This window comes from Schistocerca nitens, chromosome 2, assembly GCF_023898315.1.
Source record: "Schistocerca nitens isolate TAMUIC-IGC-003100 chromosome 2, iqSchNite1.1, whole genome shotgun sequence".
Taxonomy (NCBI): domain Eukaryota; kingdom Metazoa; phylum Arthropoda; class Insecta; order Orthoptera; family Acrididae; genus Schistocerca; species Schistocerca nitens.
The window spans coordinates 477,127,148-477,144,138 of record NC_064615.1 but is presented as its reverse complement, the minus strand read 5'-3'; the positions used below and the strand labels follow the sequence as shown (position 1 = coordinate 477,144,138).

Here is a 16,991-nt window from a genome sequence, read left to right as displayed (position 1 = left end):
CACAAACTTCTCATCTCCCCAATCCTATTGAATACCTCCTCATTAGTTATGTGATCTACCCACCTAATATTCAACATCCTTCTGTAGCACCACATTTCGAAAGCTTCTATTCTTTTCTTGTCCAAACAATTTATTGTCCATGTTTCACTTCCATACATGGCTACACTCCATACAAATACTTTGAGAAACGACTTACTGACACTTAAATCTATGGCTGTTAATCTACTTCCCGGGATGTGAGGTCGTGGTCCAAGAACTTTTCTGCTCCTTACGTTTCGTCGAGAACTGCGCTGGACTTCCTCAGAGGCTCACAATATATAAGTCGCTCTCAGACACCCGACCAGTCAGTCGGCAAGACTCAGCAGAGCAGCGCCTCTGAGGAAGTCCAGCGCAGTTCTGGACGAAACGTAAGGAGCAGAAAAGTTCTTGGACCACGACCTCACATCCCGGAAAGTATATCAACAGCCATGTCACCCGGTCGTGAAAGCCTTCATTCTATAACTTAAATTAATACTCGATGTTAACAAATTTCTCTTCTTCAGAAACGCTTTCCTTGCCATTGCCAGTCTACATTTTATATCCTCTCTACTTCGACCATCATCAGTTATTTTACTCCCTAAATAGCAAATCTCCTTTACTACTTTAAGTGTCTCATTTCCTAATCTAATTCCCTCAGCATCACCCGACTTAATTCGACTACATTCATTATCCTCGTTTTGCTTTTGTTGATGTTCATCTTATATCCTCCTTTGAAGACACTGTCCATTCCGTTAAACTGCTCTTCCAAGTCCATTGCTGTCTCTGACAGAATTACAATGTCATCGGCGAACCTTAAGGTTTTTATTTCATCTCCCTGTATTTTAATATCCACTCCACACTTTTCCTTTGTTTCCTTTATTGCTTGCTCAATATACAGATTGAATAACATCGGGGAGAGGCTACAACCCTGTCTCACTCCCTTCCCAACCACTGCTTCCCTTTCATGCCTCTCAACCCTTATAACTGCCATTTGGTTTCTATACAAATTGTAAATAGCCTTTCGCTCCCTGTATTTTACCCCTGCCACCTTCAGAATTTGAAAGAGAGCATTCCAGTCAACATTGTCAAAAGCTTTCTCTAAGTGTACAAATGCTAGAAACGTAGATTTTCATTTCCTTAATCTTTCTTCTAAGGTAAGTCGTAAGGTCAGTATTGCCTCACGTGTTCCAACATTTCTACGGAATCCAAACTGATCCTCCCCGAGATCGGCTTCTACCAGTTTTTCCATTCGTCTGTAAAGAATTGATGTTAGTATTTTGCAGCTGTGACTTATTAAACTGATAGTTCGGTAATTTTCACATCTGTCAACACCTGATTTCTTTGGGATTGGAATTATTATATTCTCCTTGAAGTCTGAGGGTATTTCGCCTGTCTCGTAAATCTTGCCCATCAGATGGTAGAGTTTTGTCAGGACTGGCTCTCCCAAGACCGTCAGTAGTTCTAATGGAATGTTGTCTACTCCCGGGCCCTTGTTTCGACTCAGGTCTTTCAGTGCTCTGTCAAGCTCTTCACGGAGTATCGTATCTCCCATTTCATCTTCATCTACATCTTCTTCCATTTCCATAATATTGTCCTCAAGTACATCGCCCTTGTATGGACCATCTATATACTCCTTCCACCTTTCTGCTTTCCCCTCTTTGCTTAGAACTGGGTTTCCATCTAAGCTCTTGATGTTCATACAAGTGGCTCTCTTTACTCCGAAGGTCTCTTTAATTTTCCTGTAGGCAGTATCTGTCTTACCCCTAGTGGGATAAGCCTCTACATCCTTACATTTGTCCTCTAGCCATGCCTGCTTAGCCATTTTGCACTTCCTGTCGATCTCGTTTTTGGGACGTTTGTATTCCTTTTTGCCTGCTTCATTTACTGCATTTTTATATTTTCTCCTTTCATCAATTAAATTCAATTTTTGTTCTGTTACCCAAGGATTTCTACTAGCCCTCGTCTTTTTACCTACTTGATCCTCTGCTGCCTTCTCTACTTCATCCCTCAGAGCTACCCATTCGTCTTCTACTGTATTTCTTTCCCCCATTCCTGTCAATTGTTCCCTTATGCTGTCCCTGAAACTCGGTACAACCTTTGGTTCTTTCAGTTTATCCAGGTCCCATCTCCTTAAATTCCCACGTTTTTGCAATTTATTCAGTTTTAATCTACAGTTCATAACCAATAGATTGTGGTCAGAGTCCACATCTGCCCCTGTAAATGTCCTACAATTTAAAACCTGGTTCCTAAATCTCTGTCTTACCAGTATATAATCTATGTGATATTTTGTAGTATTTCCAGGATTCTTCCATGTATACAACGTTCTTTTATGATTCTTGAACCAAGTATTAGCTATGATTAAGTTATGCTCTGTGCAAAATTCTACCAGACGGCTTCCTTTTTCGTTTCTTAGCCCCAGTCCATATTCACCTACTACGTTTCCTTCTCTCACTTCTCCTACTGTCCAATTACAGTCACGCATGACTATTTAAATTTTCGTCTCCCTTCACTACCTGAACAAATTGATAAAACATGTCAAAACAGTAGGTATGTGAGCAAATGAAACATTAAAGAGTAACGTTTTGAACTACAGGGAGGAAGTCTTGCTCAGAGAGAAAGGACAGCGCCTCAAGTAAACCTTCTAACTTCCATGTAAATAGGTGGGACTTTTTACCGGTTATAATCGAACCCTACTGAAAATGAGACTTCCTCAAACGTGCGCACCATTCTCTATAATGCTTAAGAAAGTGTTCACAGAGTGAATGTAGCAATTTCTTCCGAAGAAAATCGACTTTACCGACTGGCCATCCTGTGACACTAAAATTCCTCTTTTACAAGAGCTTCGTGATAGGAAACGATTTGTTTGCAGTTTTGTGTAATCTGCTGTCTGAAAGTTGCGTAATGATATTAGTGGATATATCATTTGTTTCACAGTGCACATCATTAGCCCTCCTAACAATAACTCTTGCGTCATCTACGAAGAGAAAAACTGATGAATTATCCGTGATGTTTAGCGGCACATCATTGTTACATATCAAGAAAAGTGTCGGTCCCTATACAGAGTACCTTGGCACCTTCAGCTTTACGAGATCCCACTCACAGTTCAACCTCTTCTCTCCTACTTTACAGATATGAAGGGAAACATTGTTGGGCTATTTCCATAGTGTCATAACCGTTTCTAACGTCCTCGTTGTCGATGAAACGTTAAACCCTAATTTTCCTTTCACTGTCCGTTGTGGTTATTTCGTCCCGTGCCTCATGTGATTTAGAGGACCCAAGGAAGACACAACTAAGGAACCTCAACCTCGCTCTCTTTGGGTACGAGTCGAGTGATCGAACCACTGTGCCACTAATTTAGTGTTACGTATGCGGAATTACGTGGAAGGAGTTGGGCTGCTAAGTTTCAGAGAATGAGCTGAGTGTATACTAGAGGGCACGTGTGTGGAGGGACGTGGAGGAAGATGAACTGCTAAGCTGCAGAGGACGGGTTGAGTGTGTGCCAGAGATGAGGGGCGCACCCACCTGGTGGGAGTTCAGAGCAGGTCGTCAGTGGAGGCGTCGGCGCGCGTGGTCTTGGTGCCGTTGGCGGTGTGCGCGTGCAGCGGCCGCAGCTGCGCGTCGCCGCCGTTGGCGCCCGCCCCCGCGGCCGCGCCATCGGCCCTCGGCCGCTGCCCCACGCTCCGCCCCCGCTGCGCCCCGCCGCCGCCGCCCGCTGGCCCGCAGTAGATCACCTTCCGGAACGCCTTCCGGAAGTTGTCCGACAGGAAGGCGTACAGGATGGGGTTGACGCACGAGTTCATGTAGGCCAGCACGTGCGACACGATCTGCAGCATCACCTTCGCCGTCGTGATGTCGTACATCCCGACCGTCTTCAGCACCAGGATCACCTGCCGAGCACAAGCCGCACCTCTGATAAACAAACATCACAACACCGGTACGGGGAGCAGGTTACATTTATGAAGGAGCTACGTGACGCTCATATCAGTCTTCTACAGAGTGTGGGCAAACAAACGGTAATGCTTGAAGGTAATGTCTACACTCCTGGAAATGGAAAAAAGAACACATTGACACCGGTGTGTCAGACCCACCATACTTGCTCCGGACACTGCGAGAGGGCTGTACAAGCAATGATCACACGCACTGCACAGCGGACACACCAGGAACCGCGGTGTTGGCCGTCGAATGGCGCTAGCTGCGCAGCATTTGTGCACCGCCGCCGTCAGTGTCAGCCAGTTTGCCGTGGCATACGGAGCTCCATCGCAGTCTTTAACACTGGTAGCATTCCGCGACAGCGTGGACGTGAACCGTATGTGCAGTTGACGGACTTTGAGCGAGGGCGTATAGTGGGCATGCGGGAGGCCGGGTGGACGTACCGCCGAATTGCTCAACACGTGGGGCGTGAGGTCTCCACAGTACATCGATGTTGTCGCCAGTGGTCGGCGGAAGGTGCACGTGCCCGTCGACCTGGGACCGGACCGCAGCGACGCACGGATGCACGCCAAGACCGTAGGATCCTACGCAGTGCCGTAGGGGACCGCACCGCCACTTCCCAGCAAATTAGGGACACTGTTGCTCCTGGGGTATCGGCGAGGACCATTCGCAACCGTCTCCATGAAGCTGGGCTCCGGTCCCGCACACCGTTAGGCCGTCTTCCGCTCACGCCCCAACATCGTGCAGCCCGCCTCCAGTGGTGTCGCGACAGGCGTGAATGGAGGGACGAATGGAGACGTGTCGTCTTCAGCGATGAGAGTCGCTTCTGCCTTGGTGCCAATGATGGTCGTATGCGTGTTTGGCGCCGTGCAGGTGAGCGCCACAATCAGGACTGCATACGACCGAGGCACACAGGGCCAACACCCGGCATCATGGTGTGGGGAGCGATCTCCTACACTGGCCTACACCACTGGTGATCGTCGAGGGGACACTGAATAGTGCACGGTACATCCAAACCGTCATCGAACCCATCGTTCTACCATTCCTAGACCGGCAAGGGAACTTGCTGTTCCAACAGGACAATGCACGTCCGCATGTATCCCGTGCCACCCAACGTGCTCTAGAAGGTGTAAGTCAACTACCCTGGCCAGCAAGATCTCCGGATCTGTCCCCCATTGAGAATGTTTGGGACTGGATGAAGCGTCGTCTCACGCGGTCTGCACGTCCAGCACGAACGCTGGTCCAACTGAGGCGCCAGGTGGAAATGGCATGGCAAGCCGTTCCACAGGACTACATCCAGCATCTCTACGATCGTCTCCATGGGAGAATAGCAGCCTGCATTGCTGCGAAAGGTGGATATACACTGTACTAGTGCCGACATTGTGCATGCTCTGTTGCCTGTGTCTATGTGCCTGTGGTTCTGTCAGTGTGATCATGTGATGTATCTGACCCCAGGAATGTGTCAATAAAGTTTCCCCTTCCTGGGACAATGAATTCACGGTGTTCTTATTTCAATTTCCAGGAGTGTATAAAAATGCAGCAAATGAAGCACGCGAAAAGGAATACAAGCGTCTCAAAACGAGGTCGACAGGAAGTGCAAAATGGCTAAGCAGGGATGGCTAGAAAACAAATGTAAGGATGTAGAAGCATGTATCACTAGAGGTAAGATAGATACTGCTTACAGGAAAATTAAAGAGAGCTTTGGAGAAAAGAAAACCACCTATATGAATATCAAGAGGTCAGATGAAAAACCAACCCTAAGAAAAGAAGGGAAAGCAGAAAGTTCGAAAGAGGGTCCATACAGGCGGGATGTACTTGAGGACAATATTATGGAAATGGAAGAGTACGTACATGAAGATGAAATGGGAAATATGATACTGGTTGAAAAATTTTACAGAGCACTGAAGGACCTATGTCGAAACAATCCCCCGGGAGTAGACAACGTTCCGCTAGAACTACTGATAGTCTCGGGAGAGACAGCCATGGCAAAACTCTCCCATCAGGTGAGCAAGATGTATGAGGCAGACAAAATACCCTCGGACTTCAAAAAGAATATAATAATCCCAGTCCCAAAGAAAGCAGGTGCCGACAGGTGTGAAAACAACCGAACTATCAGTTTAATAAGCCACGGTTGCAAAATACTACCACGAATTTTTTACAGACGAATGGAGAAACTGGTAAAAGCCGACCTCGAGGAAGATTAGTTTGGATTCCGTAGAAATGTTGGAACACGCGTGGCAATACTGACCCTACGACTTCTCATAGCAACGAGGTTAATGAAAGGCAAACCCACGTTTCTATCATTTGTAAAATTAGAGAAAACTTTTGACAATGTTGACCGGAATACTCTCTTCGAAATTCTGAAGGTGACAGGGGTAAAATACAGGGAGCGAAAGGCTGTTTACAATTTGTACAGAAATCAGATGGCAGTTATAAGAGTCGAGGGAAATGAAAGGGAAGCAGTGGTTGGGAAGGGAGTGAGACGGGGCTGTAGCCTCTCCCCGATGTTATTCAATCTGTATATTGAGCAAGCAGTAAAGGAAACAAAAGAAAATGTTAGTGTAGGAATTAAAATCCATGGACAAGAAATAAAAACTTCGAGGTTTGGCGACGACATTGTAATCCTGTTACACACAACAAAGGACCAGGAAGACCAGTTGAATGGAATGGACAGTGTCTTGAAAAGACGATATAAGATCAACACTAACAACAGCAAAGTGAGGATAACGGAATGTAGTCGATTTATTTCAGATAATGCTGAGAGAGTTATATTAGGAAATGAGACTAGTAAAGTAGTAGATGAGTTTTGCTGCTTGGGAAGCAAAATAACTGATGGTCGAAGTAGAGACGATATATAATGTAGACTGACTATGGCAAGGAAAGCGTTTCTGAAGAAGAGAAATTTGCTAACATCGAGTGTAGATTTAAGTGTCAGTATTTGTATAGAGTGCAGCCATGTGTGGATGTGAAGCATCGACTATAACTAGTTTAGACAAGAAAAGAATAGAAGCTTTCGAAATGTGGTAGTACAGAAGAATGCTGAAGATTAGTTTGGTAGATCACGTGACTAATGAGGAGGTATTAAATAAGATTGGGAAGAAGAGGAATTTGTGGAATAACTTGACTAGAAGAAGGAATCGGTTGGTCGGACACGTTCTGAGGCATCAAGGGATCACCAGTTTAGTATTAGAGGGAAGAGTGGAGGGTAGAAATCGTAGAGGGAGACCAAGAGATGAATACACTAAGCAGATTCAGAAGAATATAGATGGCAGTAGTTATTTGGAGATGAAGAGGCTTGCACAGGATAGAGTAGCATGGAGAGTTGCATCAAACCAGTCTCTGGACGGAAGACCGCAACAATATCAGAAAAAATGGTTCAAATGGCTCTGAGCACTATGGGACTCAACTGCTGTGGTCATAAGTCCCCTAGAACTTAGAACTACTTAAACCTAACTAACCTAAGGACAGCACACAACACCCAGCCATCACGAGGCAGAGAAAATCCCTGACCCCGCCGGGAATCGAACCCGGGAACCCGGGCGTGGGAAGCGAGAACGCTACCGCACGACCACGGGATGCGGGCCAATATCAGAAGATATTGTTTTGGTACAATAGAGCAAAGGACGTGTTCGAAACAATAGCTGATTTATGAAAATATAATACGGATATCTGTTTAGACAAGTGTAGTAATGTAAATTTATATGAAAACTAGACGCTCTCAGGGAGTAATTTACAGAGGCAAAGCTTACCTGTCTTAAACTGGGATCAGGTGCAAGAGATTTCGTTTTCTGGGAGGGGCTCGTGTGTTACGAAAATTTCGAGAACATGTAAACTGTTGTTCGTCTCCTGTATGTCGCAAACAGTGACGTGTCCGCTAGTTCCGACGTCAGCGCCAGCTGCGGACAGAGGGAGAGCCTCGCAGCTGTGGACGGAGCTGAGCGCTCAATTTCTGGAAGCTTACACTGGCGTGACTGATGGGTCACCCGAAAGACGAAGGCAAACAAGCGCTACGGCCTGCGACGAGCGACGTGATGAATCACAGGTGCGACACACTGATATTCTTGTCGCGGTTAGGAATCTGACGCTACGAAATTAGTCACACTAAGGTAAACGCTCTCTCAGTGCGCTAATAAGAAATTAAGCGTGCCTCAAGACAAGCATGAGAAGCCTTCTAATAGTCTGAGCTTCATAATAGACGGCGATTCTTGTTTTCCCTTGCAAGGCTTTGTGAAAATTAAGTGGTTGACATCACAATGCCCTCGAAGTTCCCTTGAGGGCCTGCCCCCAAAAGGTTGCCATTAAGTGCTTTTTTTTCCTCACGACATTGTCGTGGTGGCTAGATGAGACATCAGGCAGCTTTTATCTTGTCGCTTACAATATGCCGGTTCTTTGCATGTGTATAATGATGTACCTTATCGAAACTAAAGAGAAAGTAGTCGTTTTCTCTTGCGACACGGGCGCTGTTTGCTTAAGTCTGTATAATTTACTAGTGCTATTGGCACAGGGTATTGCACACTAATACATCCTGGTGGGCCAAGAAATAAGCTGATGGTGACGTAAGAAGGACTTTGGATTAATCGCGACGGTACAGTCGATTTTTCTTCTCGTGGTATTTTTGTCCCCTAACTGTATTCCACACTCTTCAATCGTTAATTAATACACTTGATACAAGTGTCAGATTGATGATCAAATGGATATATTCAAACATCAGAATTCCATAGAGTAACCTGATAAATATCGTAAGCTGAGTTTGTAAGACAACCACAATTGCAATGAATATTTGTTATCAGTCTGTTTCGCTCGATTTAAGAAGAGCATCGTCAGATACTGTGGAATTTACAAGGTATTACAGCAAAGAATCTTAAATTGACCTAATAGAACATATTCAGGTTACAATATGATAACTTACGTTCAATGTAGTTGGCTGATCACAGGCCTATGTCAGAGATTAAGTAGCTCGTATAACAGTATTTATAACATCTATGGTCAAGTACCTCCAAAGATAACGGCAGTATTTTTCTAGTGAACGAATCAGTCATATATGAAATTACCTAAAGAACAGGTATTGAGATCATTGCTACTTTAATACGTACCCACTTCTGTATCTTACTTGTTTTTTTCTCTGCGTCTAACAGTCTTGCTGTAAACACATCACTTAATTCATAACCTGATGTTTTCCACACTGTCGTAACTGCGCCGCCAAGTGGACCACACCTGTCAATATAGACTATCTGTTTTTTCGTCCATGTATCCACACTTCAATACCTGACCTGCTGTACTTTCAATATTCTTGTAATATTCTGGCCAAAAATCATATAAAGCGTCAATAGCCATAAGAATTTCTTTATTCCTTGTTTTTCATTTTACTCGAAACCTATATATATTTCATTGGACACTTCTTGCTAAAATGCATTGAGAAGTGATGGTGATGTTCTGCACGTATAATGAAACTCGTAGTCTTGACCAAAAAATTTGTTATTTTATTTCCTCCTTGTGTGTTTCGGCATTTCACCATTGTCGAACGAAATGAATACTGTTGATACAAAGTATCGCTTCCAACTCTCTTAATTAATCTATTTCTTTAGAAGTCAAATACCAGCTTTCATAGATACCGCTTTAAAAATGCCTTTGTAGGTCATTAATAATGATTTATTTCCCAAAATGACATTCGACCACTGTTTCACACCCATACACTTTAAATTTTCAGAAATGCTGAAACACGTAAATTACAAGACTATTGAAAGTACAGTATCTAAGTTCTGAAGAAATACATTTTGTTGCTTGTGGTCTGCTGTGTAAAGACTGATTTGATGCACCTCTCCACGCTATTATACCACATGCAAGCCTCTTCATCTCCGCATAACTACTGCCACATGAACCCAATGCAACCTGACAAATGTGGTCTTCGTTCACAACTTTTATCTCGAACAGCTCTTCACATTTGCGAATTGACGAGTCCTTGATGTCTCAGGATGTGTTCTATCACCCGATCCCTTCTTTTAGACAGATTGCACCACAAATTTCTTTTCAAACAGTGCGAAACAGTACTGCCTCGTTAGTTATTCAGTCTACCCACCTAATCTTCGGCATTTAAAAACTTTCATTCTCTTCTTGTCTGAATTGCATTTCGTCCACGTCTCAGATCCATAAAAGGCTATACTTCTGAAAAAATACCTAACGAAAAAGACTTCCTATAACTTAAATTTAAAACCTATGTTAACAAATTTCTCTTCATCAGAAACGCCTTTCTGGCCATTGCCTGTCTACACCTCACATCCTCCCTACGTGGATCACCGTCAGTTATTTTGTTTCTCACAAAGCAAAACTCATCGGCTACTTTTGGTGTCTCATTACCTAATCTAACTCCTTCACCATCGCCTGATGAAATCTGTCTGTATTCTACTACCCTTGTTTTACTTTTATTGTCTTTGTGTATTCTACTACCCTTGTTTTACATGTATTGTTTTTCATCGTATATCCTCCTTTCGAAACACTAACAATGTTCTTAAGCTGCTGTTACAAGTGTTCTTCCGTCTCCCATGGAATTACAATGTCATCAGCGTACCTCAAAGTTTTAATTTCTTCATCCTGAATTTTAATTTAATTTTCAAATTTCTCCTTGATTTCTTTTACACGTTGCTCATTGTCTACATATTGAATTAATCGAGGATCAGCTGCAACCGTGTCTTATTCGGTTTTCTACTTCTGTTTTCCTTGAACGTACTTAGACTCTTATAACTACGGACTTGTTACTGCATAAGTTATGAATAAGTTTTCACTTGCTATATTTTATCCATGCTACCTTATGGATTTCAAATAGTGTAGTCCAGTAGAGACTGTTTAAAACTTTCTCTAAATCTATTAATGCTGCCAACGAAGATTTGCTTTCTTCAATGCATCTTCTAAAATAAAACGCTAGGTCAGTTTTGCCAGACGTGTTCCTCTATTTCTGTGGGACCCAAACTGAACTTCCTCGAGTTCGACGTCTACTAGTTCTCTAGTAGTTCTGTAAGTAACTCATATTACTGTTTTCGGTATGACTTACACTGATGTGATAAAAGTCATGCGCTAGCGAAATGCGCATATACGGATGGCGATAGTATCGCATATACGAGGCGTATAGGGGCAGTGCATTGCTGGAGCTGTCATTTGTAGTCAGGAGCGATTATGGCTGAATGACGAAAAGTGACGGACTGAACGCGGACTGGTAGTTGGAGCTGGGCGCAGGGGACATTCCTTTTCGGAAATCGTTAGGGAATTCATTATTTCGGGATCCACAGTGTCAAGAGTACGCGGAGAATACCAGATTTCAGGCTTTACCTCTCACGATGGGAAACGCAGTGGCCGACGGCCTTTACATAACCTCTGAGAGCGGCGGTGTTTGTGCACAGTTGTCAGTGTTAACAGATAAGCAACACTGCGTGAAATAACCGAAGAAATCAATGTTGGACATCGACTAACGAATCCTTTAGGACACTTTGGCTATGGCAACAGACTTCCGACGCGAGTGCCTTTGCTAACTACTCTACACCGCCTGTAGTGCCTCTCTTTGGCTCGTGAGCCTGTTGGTTGCTCCTATATGACTGGAAAACCATAGCCTGGTCAGATGAGTCCCGATTTCAGTTAGTAAGAGCTGATAGTGGGGTTCACCACGTATCAATAAAACGTTCTCCGTTTTCAGGCCACGTCAACTCGAATAAAATCCTCGAGCTCTCGATGACCGTCTCCGCCATCGTCGTCAGGAGTTCACTGACTGCAGGGGCTGCTACGGTTTCTCGCTTGTATAGGCATGATGACATCATCAGCAGCCCATCAGATAGACCCACCGTGGAGCGCGCGTAAGTCGACCCGGGCAATTAGCGGACCTATTGCCCGTGGCAGCACTGGTGACGTCAGGTGGCGTCAGGTGGCGCCAGGGGCAGGCGCCACGTTTGAAACTGCCACTCTCGCGTCACGCATCTGTCTTTGCTTGCTTTCGATGCCCAACGCCTGCCCCCATGCCCTGCTGAGCGTGTACCCCTGTTGTTAAACGAATCTCGGCCGCTTCCTTTATAACGGAGTCCCAATATATAGATGCATGAGCCAACACTTTTGTATTTTCGAACTGTATTTTATGTCCGTTTTCTAGGCAGTACTCCGCTGTGGCCGACTTGTCAAGCTTCCTTTGTTTTATATGGCGCTTGTGCTCAGTACAACGCTCCGCACTCGTGAGAATTGTTTATCCGATGTACATGCTGCCGCATTCACAGGGTTCACTATACACGCCGGACACTCGAAGAGCAATGTCGTCTTTAACAGGGCGCAACATACACTCCAGGAAATTGAAATAAGAACACCGTGAATTCATTGTCCCAGGAAGGGGAAACTTTATTGACACATTCCTGGGGTCAGATACATCACATGATCACACTGACAGAACCACAGGCACATAGACACAGGCAACAGAGCATGCACAATGTCGGCACTAGTACAGTGTATATCCACCTTTCGCAGCAATGCAGGCTGCTATTCTCCCATGGAGACGATCGTAGAGATGCTGGATGTAGTCCTGTGGAACGGCTTGCCATGCCATTTCCACCTGGCGCCTCAGCTGGACCAGCGTTCGTGCTGGACGTGCAGACCGCGTGAGACGACGCTTCATCCAGTCCCAAACATGCTCAATGGGGGACAGATCCGGAGATCTTGCTGGCCAGGGTAGTTGACTTACACCTTCTAGAGCACGTTGGGTGGCACGGGATACATGCGGACGTGCATTGTCCTGTTGGAACAGCAAGTTCCCTTGCCGGTTTAGGAATGGTAGAACGATGGGTTCGATGACGGTTTGGATGTACCGTGCACTATTCAGTGTCCCCTCGACGATCACCAGTGGTGTACGGCAGGTGTAGGAGATCGCTCCCCACACCATGATGCCGGGTGTTGGCCCTGTGTGCCTCGGTCGTATGCAGTCCTGATTGTGGCGCTCACCTGCACGGCGCCAAACACGCATACGACCATCATTGGCACCAAGGCAGAAGCGACTCTCATCGCTGAAGACGACACGTCTCCATTCGTCCCTCCATTCACGCCTGTCGCGACACCACTGGAGGCGGGCTGCACGATGTTGGGGCGTGAGCGGAAGACGGCCTAACGGTGTGCGGGACCGGAGCCCAGCTTCATGGAGACGGTTGCGAATGGTCCTCGCCGATACCCCAGGAGCAACAGTGTCCCTAATTTGCTGGGAAGTGGCGGTGCGGTCCCCTACGGCACTGCGTAGGATCCTACGGTCTTGGCGTGCATCTGTGCGTCGCTGCGGTCCGGTCCCAGGTCGACGGGCACGTGCACCTTCCGCCGACCACTGGCGACAACATCGATGTACTGTGGAGACCTCACGCCCCACGTGTTGAGCAATTCGGCGGTACGTCCACCCGGCCTCCCGCATGCCCACTATACGCCCTCGCTCAAAGTCCGTCAACTGCACATACGGTTCACGTCCACGCTGTCGCGGCATGCTACCAGTGTTAAAGACTGCGATGGAGCTCCGTATGCCACGGCAAACTGGCTGACACTGACGGCGGCGGTGCACAAATGCTGCGCAGCTAGCGCCATTCGATGGCCAACACCGCGGTTCCTGGTGTGTCCGCTGTACCGTGCGTGTGATCATTGCTTGTACAGCCCTCTCGCAGTGTCCGGAGCAAGTATGGTGGGTCTGACACACCGGTGTCAATGTGTTCTTTTTTCCATTTCCAGGAGTGTATCTCGTAACTTGGGGGCGGGCCGGACCACTGGTCTTAGCCCATGTTTCTGCAGCAGACGTGCTAACTTGCTACTAGTTTCTCCAAAGTACGGCAGGAATGCAGTCCGTTTGGCCTCTTCTACTGATTCACCTGGTGTCTTCCGTCGGCTGCCCTTGAAAGCGTTTGCGATGTCTCTTTTGTTGTATCCATTTTCCCCGAAAAGACGTTTTAAGTTCTGCAATTCAGACTGCAGGTGGTCCTGGTCAGAGACAATCTTGGCTCTACGAACGAACGTGTTCAGGACCGCTTTCTTGTGTACAGGGTGGTGGAAAGTATTGGCGTTCAAGTACCGATCAATGTGTATTGGTTTCCGGTACACTGAATGACCAAGCTGGTCTCCTGCCTTCCGGTCAACCAAAACAAGAATAGTAGCTTTCCGTGCTTGTCGATCTCGACAGTAAATTTAATGTTGGGATGAACACCATTCATGGGATCGACGAACTGCTGTATTGTATCTTCAGCATGAGCCCATATCAGGAAGGTGTCATCAACGCATCGTAGAAAGCAAGACGGCCGTAATGTCGCAGTTTGCAGAGCCTACTCCTCAAAGTGCTCCATGAAGAAATTTGTGACAGCTGGAGACAGTGGTGATCCCATGGCTGTGCCGTCCGTCATCTCATAATATTTAGCGCAGTACAAAACGTACGTCTCGTGACGTGACTGAACAACTTAATGATTTCAGATGGAAAATGTTGGGCCAAAAGATCCAGCGTATCTTGTATTGGCACCCTAGTAAAAAGTACAACGTCCAGGCTGACCATTAGGTCGTTTTAGCCTATTTTCATTCTTTTGAGTATCTCAACAAATTTCTGCGAGTTGACAACGTGCTATTCACAGTGTCCCAATTGTGGTGCTAATAAACCTGTCAGATGTTTTGAAAGTCTGGAGGTGGGCGAACTGATTGCACTAACAATGGGCCTCAGAGGAACACTTCTTTTGTGTGTCTTTAGTAATATATGGTAATCGAAATCTCGAGGATTTTATTCGAATTGACGCGTCTTGAAAACCGAGAACGTTTTATTCGTGTATGCCGTCGCGAAAGACTCCGAGTTCACCACGTGTGTCGCACACCCCACGAAGCAGTGGACGCAAGTTGTCAACAGGGCACTGTGCCAGCTGGTGGTGGCTCCATCGTGGTGTGGGCTGTGTATGCACAGAATGGGCTGAGCCCTCTGATCCAACTGTATCTATCATCGACTGGAAATGTTCAACGACTGGAAATGTTTTGGTACTTGGTGCCCATTTGCGGCCATTCATGGATTTGATTTTCCCACACAACGATGGATTTTTTATGAACGACAATGCGCCATGTTACTGGGCCGCAATTGTTCCAGATTAATTTGAAGAACATTCTGAACACTTCGAGTGAATGGTTTAACGAGCCGTCGAACATTTATGCGACATAGGAAGTTTGAAAATTTGTCGTAAGTTCCTATGGGGCCAAAATGCTGAGGTCAACGGTCCCTAGGCTAACACACTACTTAATCTAATCTAACCTAAACTAACTTACGCTAAGGACAACACACAGACCTGTGCCCCGAGGGAGGACTCGAACCTCCGACGGTTGGTGAGGGGTTGGGGGGGGGAGGGGGGAGCCGCGCGAACCGTGACAAGATGCTTCAGACCACGCGGCTACCCCGTCCCCCGCGGCCTATGCGACGTAATGAAGAGTCCGTTCGTGCACAAAATTCTGCACCGGCAACACTTTCGCAATTACGGACAGCTATAGAGGCAGCATGGTTCAGTATTTCAGCAGGGGACTTCCAAAGACTTGTTGCGTCCATGCCACGTCAAGTTGCTGCACAACGCTGGGCAAAAGTATGTCCGACACGATGTTAGGAGGTATCCCATGACTTTTGTCGCCTTAGTGTGTTACACTAATAGTTCCGTAAGATTCACACTCGTCAGCACTTGCCTTTTTTAGAATGGTAATTATTACCTTTTCTTTGAGTGTATTTCGTCTGTCTCACCGATCTACTGCACCGGGTAAATAGCTTTGTCATGGACCTCAATAATTCGGAGGTAATGTCGTCTACTGTAGGGCCTTGACTCGAATTACATCTTTCTGTTCGCTGTGAAATTCTTCTCGCACCATCAAATGTCTCATCTCTACCTGGTTATCCTTCCCATTTTACAATACTGTTTTCAGGTTCATTTCCCTTGTACAGGCCTTCAATATATTCCATCTTTCAGCCTTCCCTTCTTTTGCTAGTAGCTTTTAATACTGAAACAGCTGCTTCTCTTTCGTCGAAAGCTCACTTTGATTTTCCAATAGGTGGAAACTGTCTTTCCAGTAGACATGCATGGTTCTACAGCCTCTTTTTTCTGCTGTAGACATTTATGCTTCGTCGTTTTGCGCATACATAGGAGGTCGAGTTGAAAAGTAATGTCTCCGAATTTTTTATATCGGCTGAGGCATTACAACTTATGAGTATTACTCGGTCGATTTTTCCGCCTTGCTAGAGGAAATTGCAACCCTCTGCCGTTAGAGGGCTCCGAATTGTAACGTACAAATGGCGGTGGGTGAGCGATCCTCGGAAACTGAAATCACGAATCCGAAGAGTTCGTCCACTCATGGAGCACCCAGTCCTTCAGCATGACAACGCCAGGCTACACACGACCGCTGCGACATCTGCAACAGACGCCTTGAGTTCACTGTCCTCTATCTTCCACATAGTCCCGACTTCGTCTCATCCAATTTTCATTTGTTTCGAAAATTTAAAGAATACCTTCGAGGTCTTTACCTTGATAGTGATGAAGTGATGCGAGCGGAGGTGAGGTGGAGTGACCGTGAACAAAGTCAACGGAACGGTATCAGCAAATTGATCTCTCGTTGGTTCAAATGGTTCAAATGGCTCTGAGCACTATGGGACTTAACATCTGAGGTCATCAGTCCCCTAGAACTTAGAACTAATTAAACCGAACTAACCTAAGGACATCACACATATCCATGCCCGAGGCAGGATTCGAACCTGCGACCGTAGCAGTCGCGCGGTTCCGGACTGAAGCGCCTAGAACCGCTCGGCCACCGCGGCCGGCTCTCTCGTTGGGATCACTGTCTTGAGAAATAAATACACTAATGGCCATTAAAATTGCTAAACCACGAAGATGACGTGCTACAAGCGCGAAATTTAACCGACAGGAAGAAGATGATGTGATATGCAAATGATTAGCTTTTCAGAGCATTCACACAAGGTTGGCGCCGGTGGCGACACCTACAACGTGCTCACATGACGAAAGTTTCCAACCGATTTCTCATACACAAACAGC

General features: G+C 46.0%; 1 protein-coding gene and 1 long non-coding RNA gene across 2 annotated transcripts in view; both read right to left on the bottom strand.

Annotated features, from left to right (window-relative positions):
- Positions 1-3,659, bottom strand: part of LOC126236393 (uncharacterized) — a 30,140-nt gene extending 26,481 nt beyond the window's left edge. Inside the window, exon 1 of the long non-coding RNA XR_007544904.1 lies at positions 3,541-3,659. This is a non-coding gene — a long non-coding RNA (uncharacterized LOC126236393). The remainder of the gene's footprint in view (positions 1-3,540) is intronic.
- A 39-nt stretch (positions 3,660-3,698) lies between these two features.
- LOC126235106 (allatostatin-A receptor-like) overlaps positions 3,699-16,991 on the bottom strand; it is a gene marked incomplete at its 3' end in the record, with an annotated part of 100,555 nt that continues 87,262 nt past the window's right edge. The window contains exon 4 of the mRNA XM_049943841.1: positions 3,699-3,905. Within this exon, the coding sequence (XP_049799798.1) occupies positions 3,699-3,905 (207 nt within the window). The remainder of the gene's footprint in view (positions 3,906-16,991) is intronic.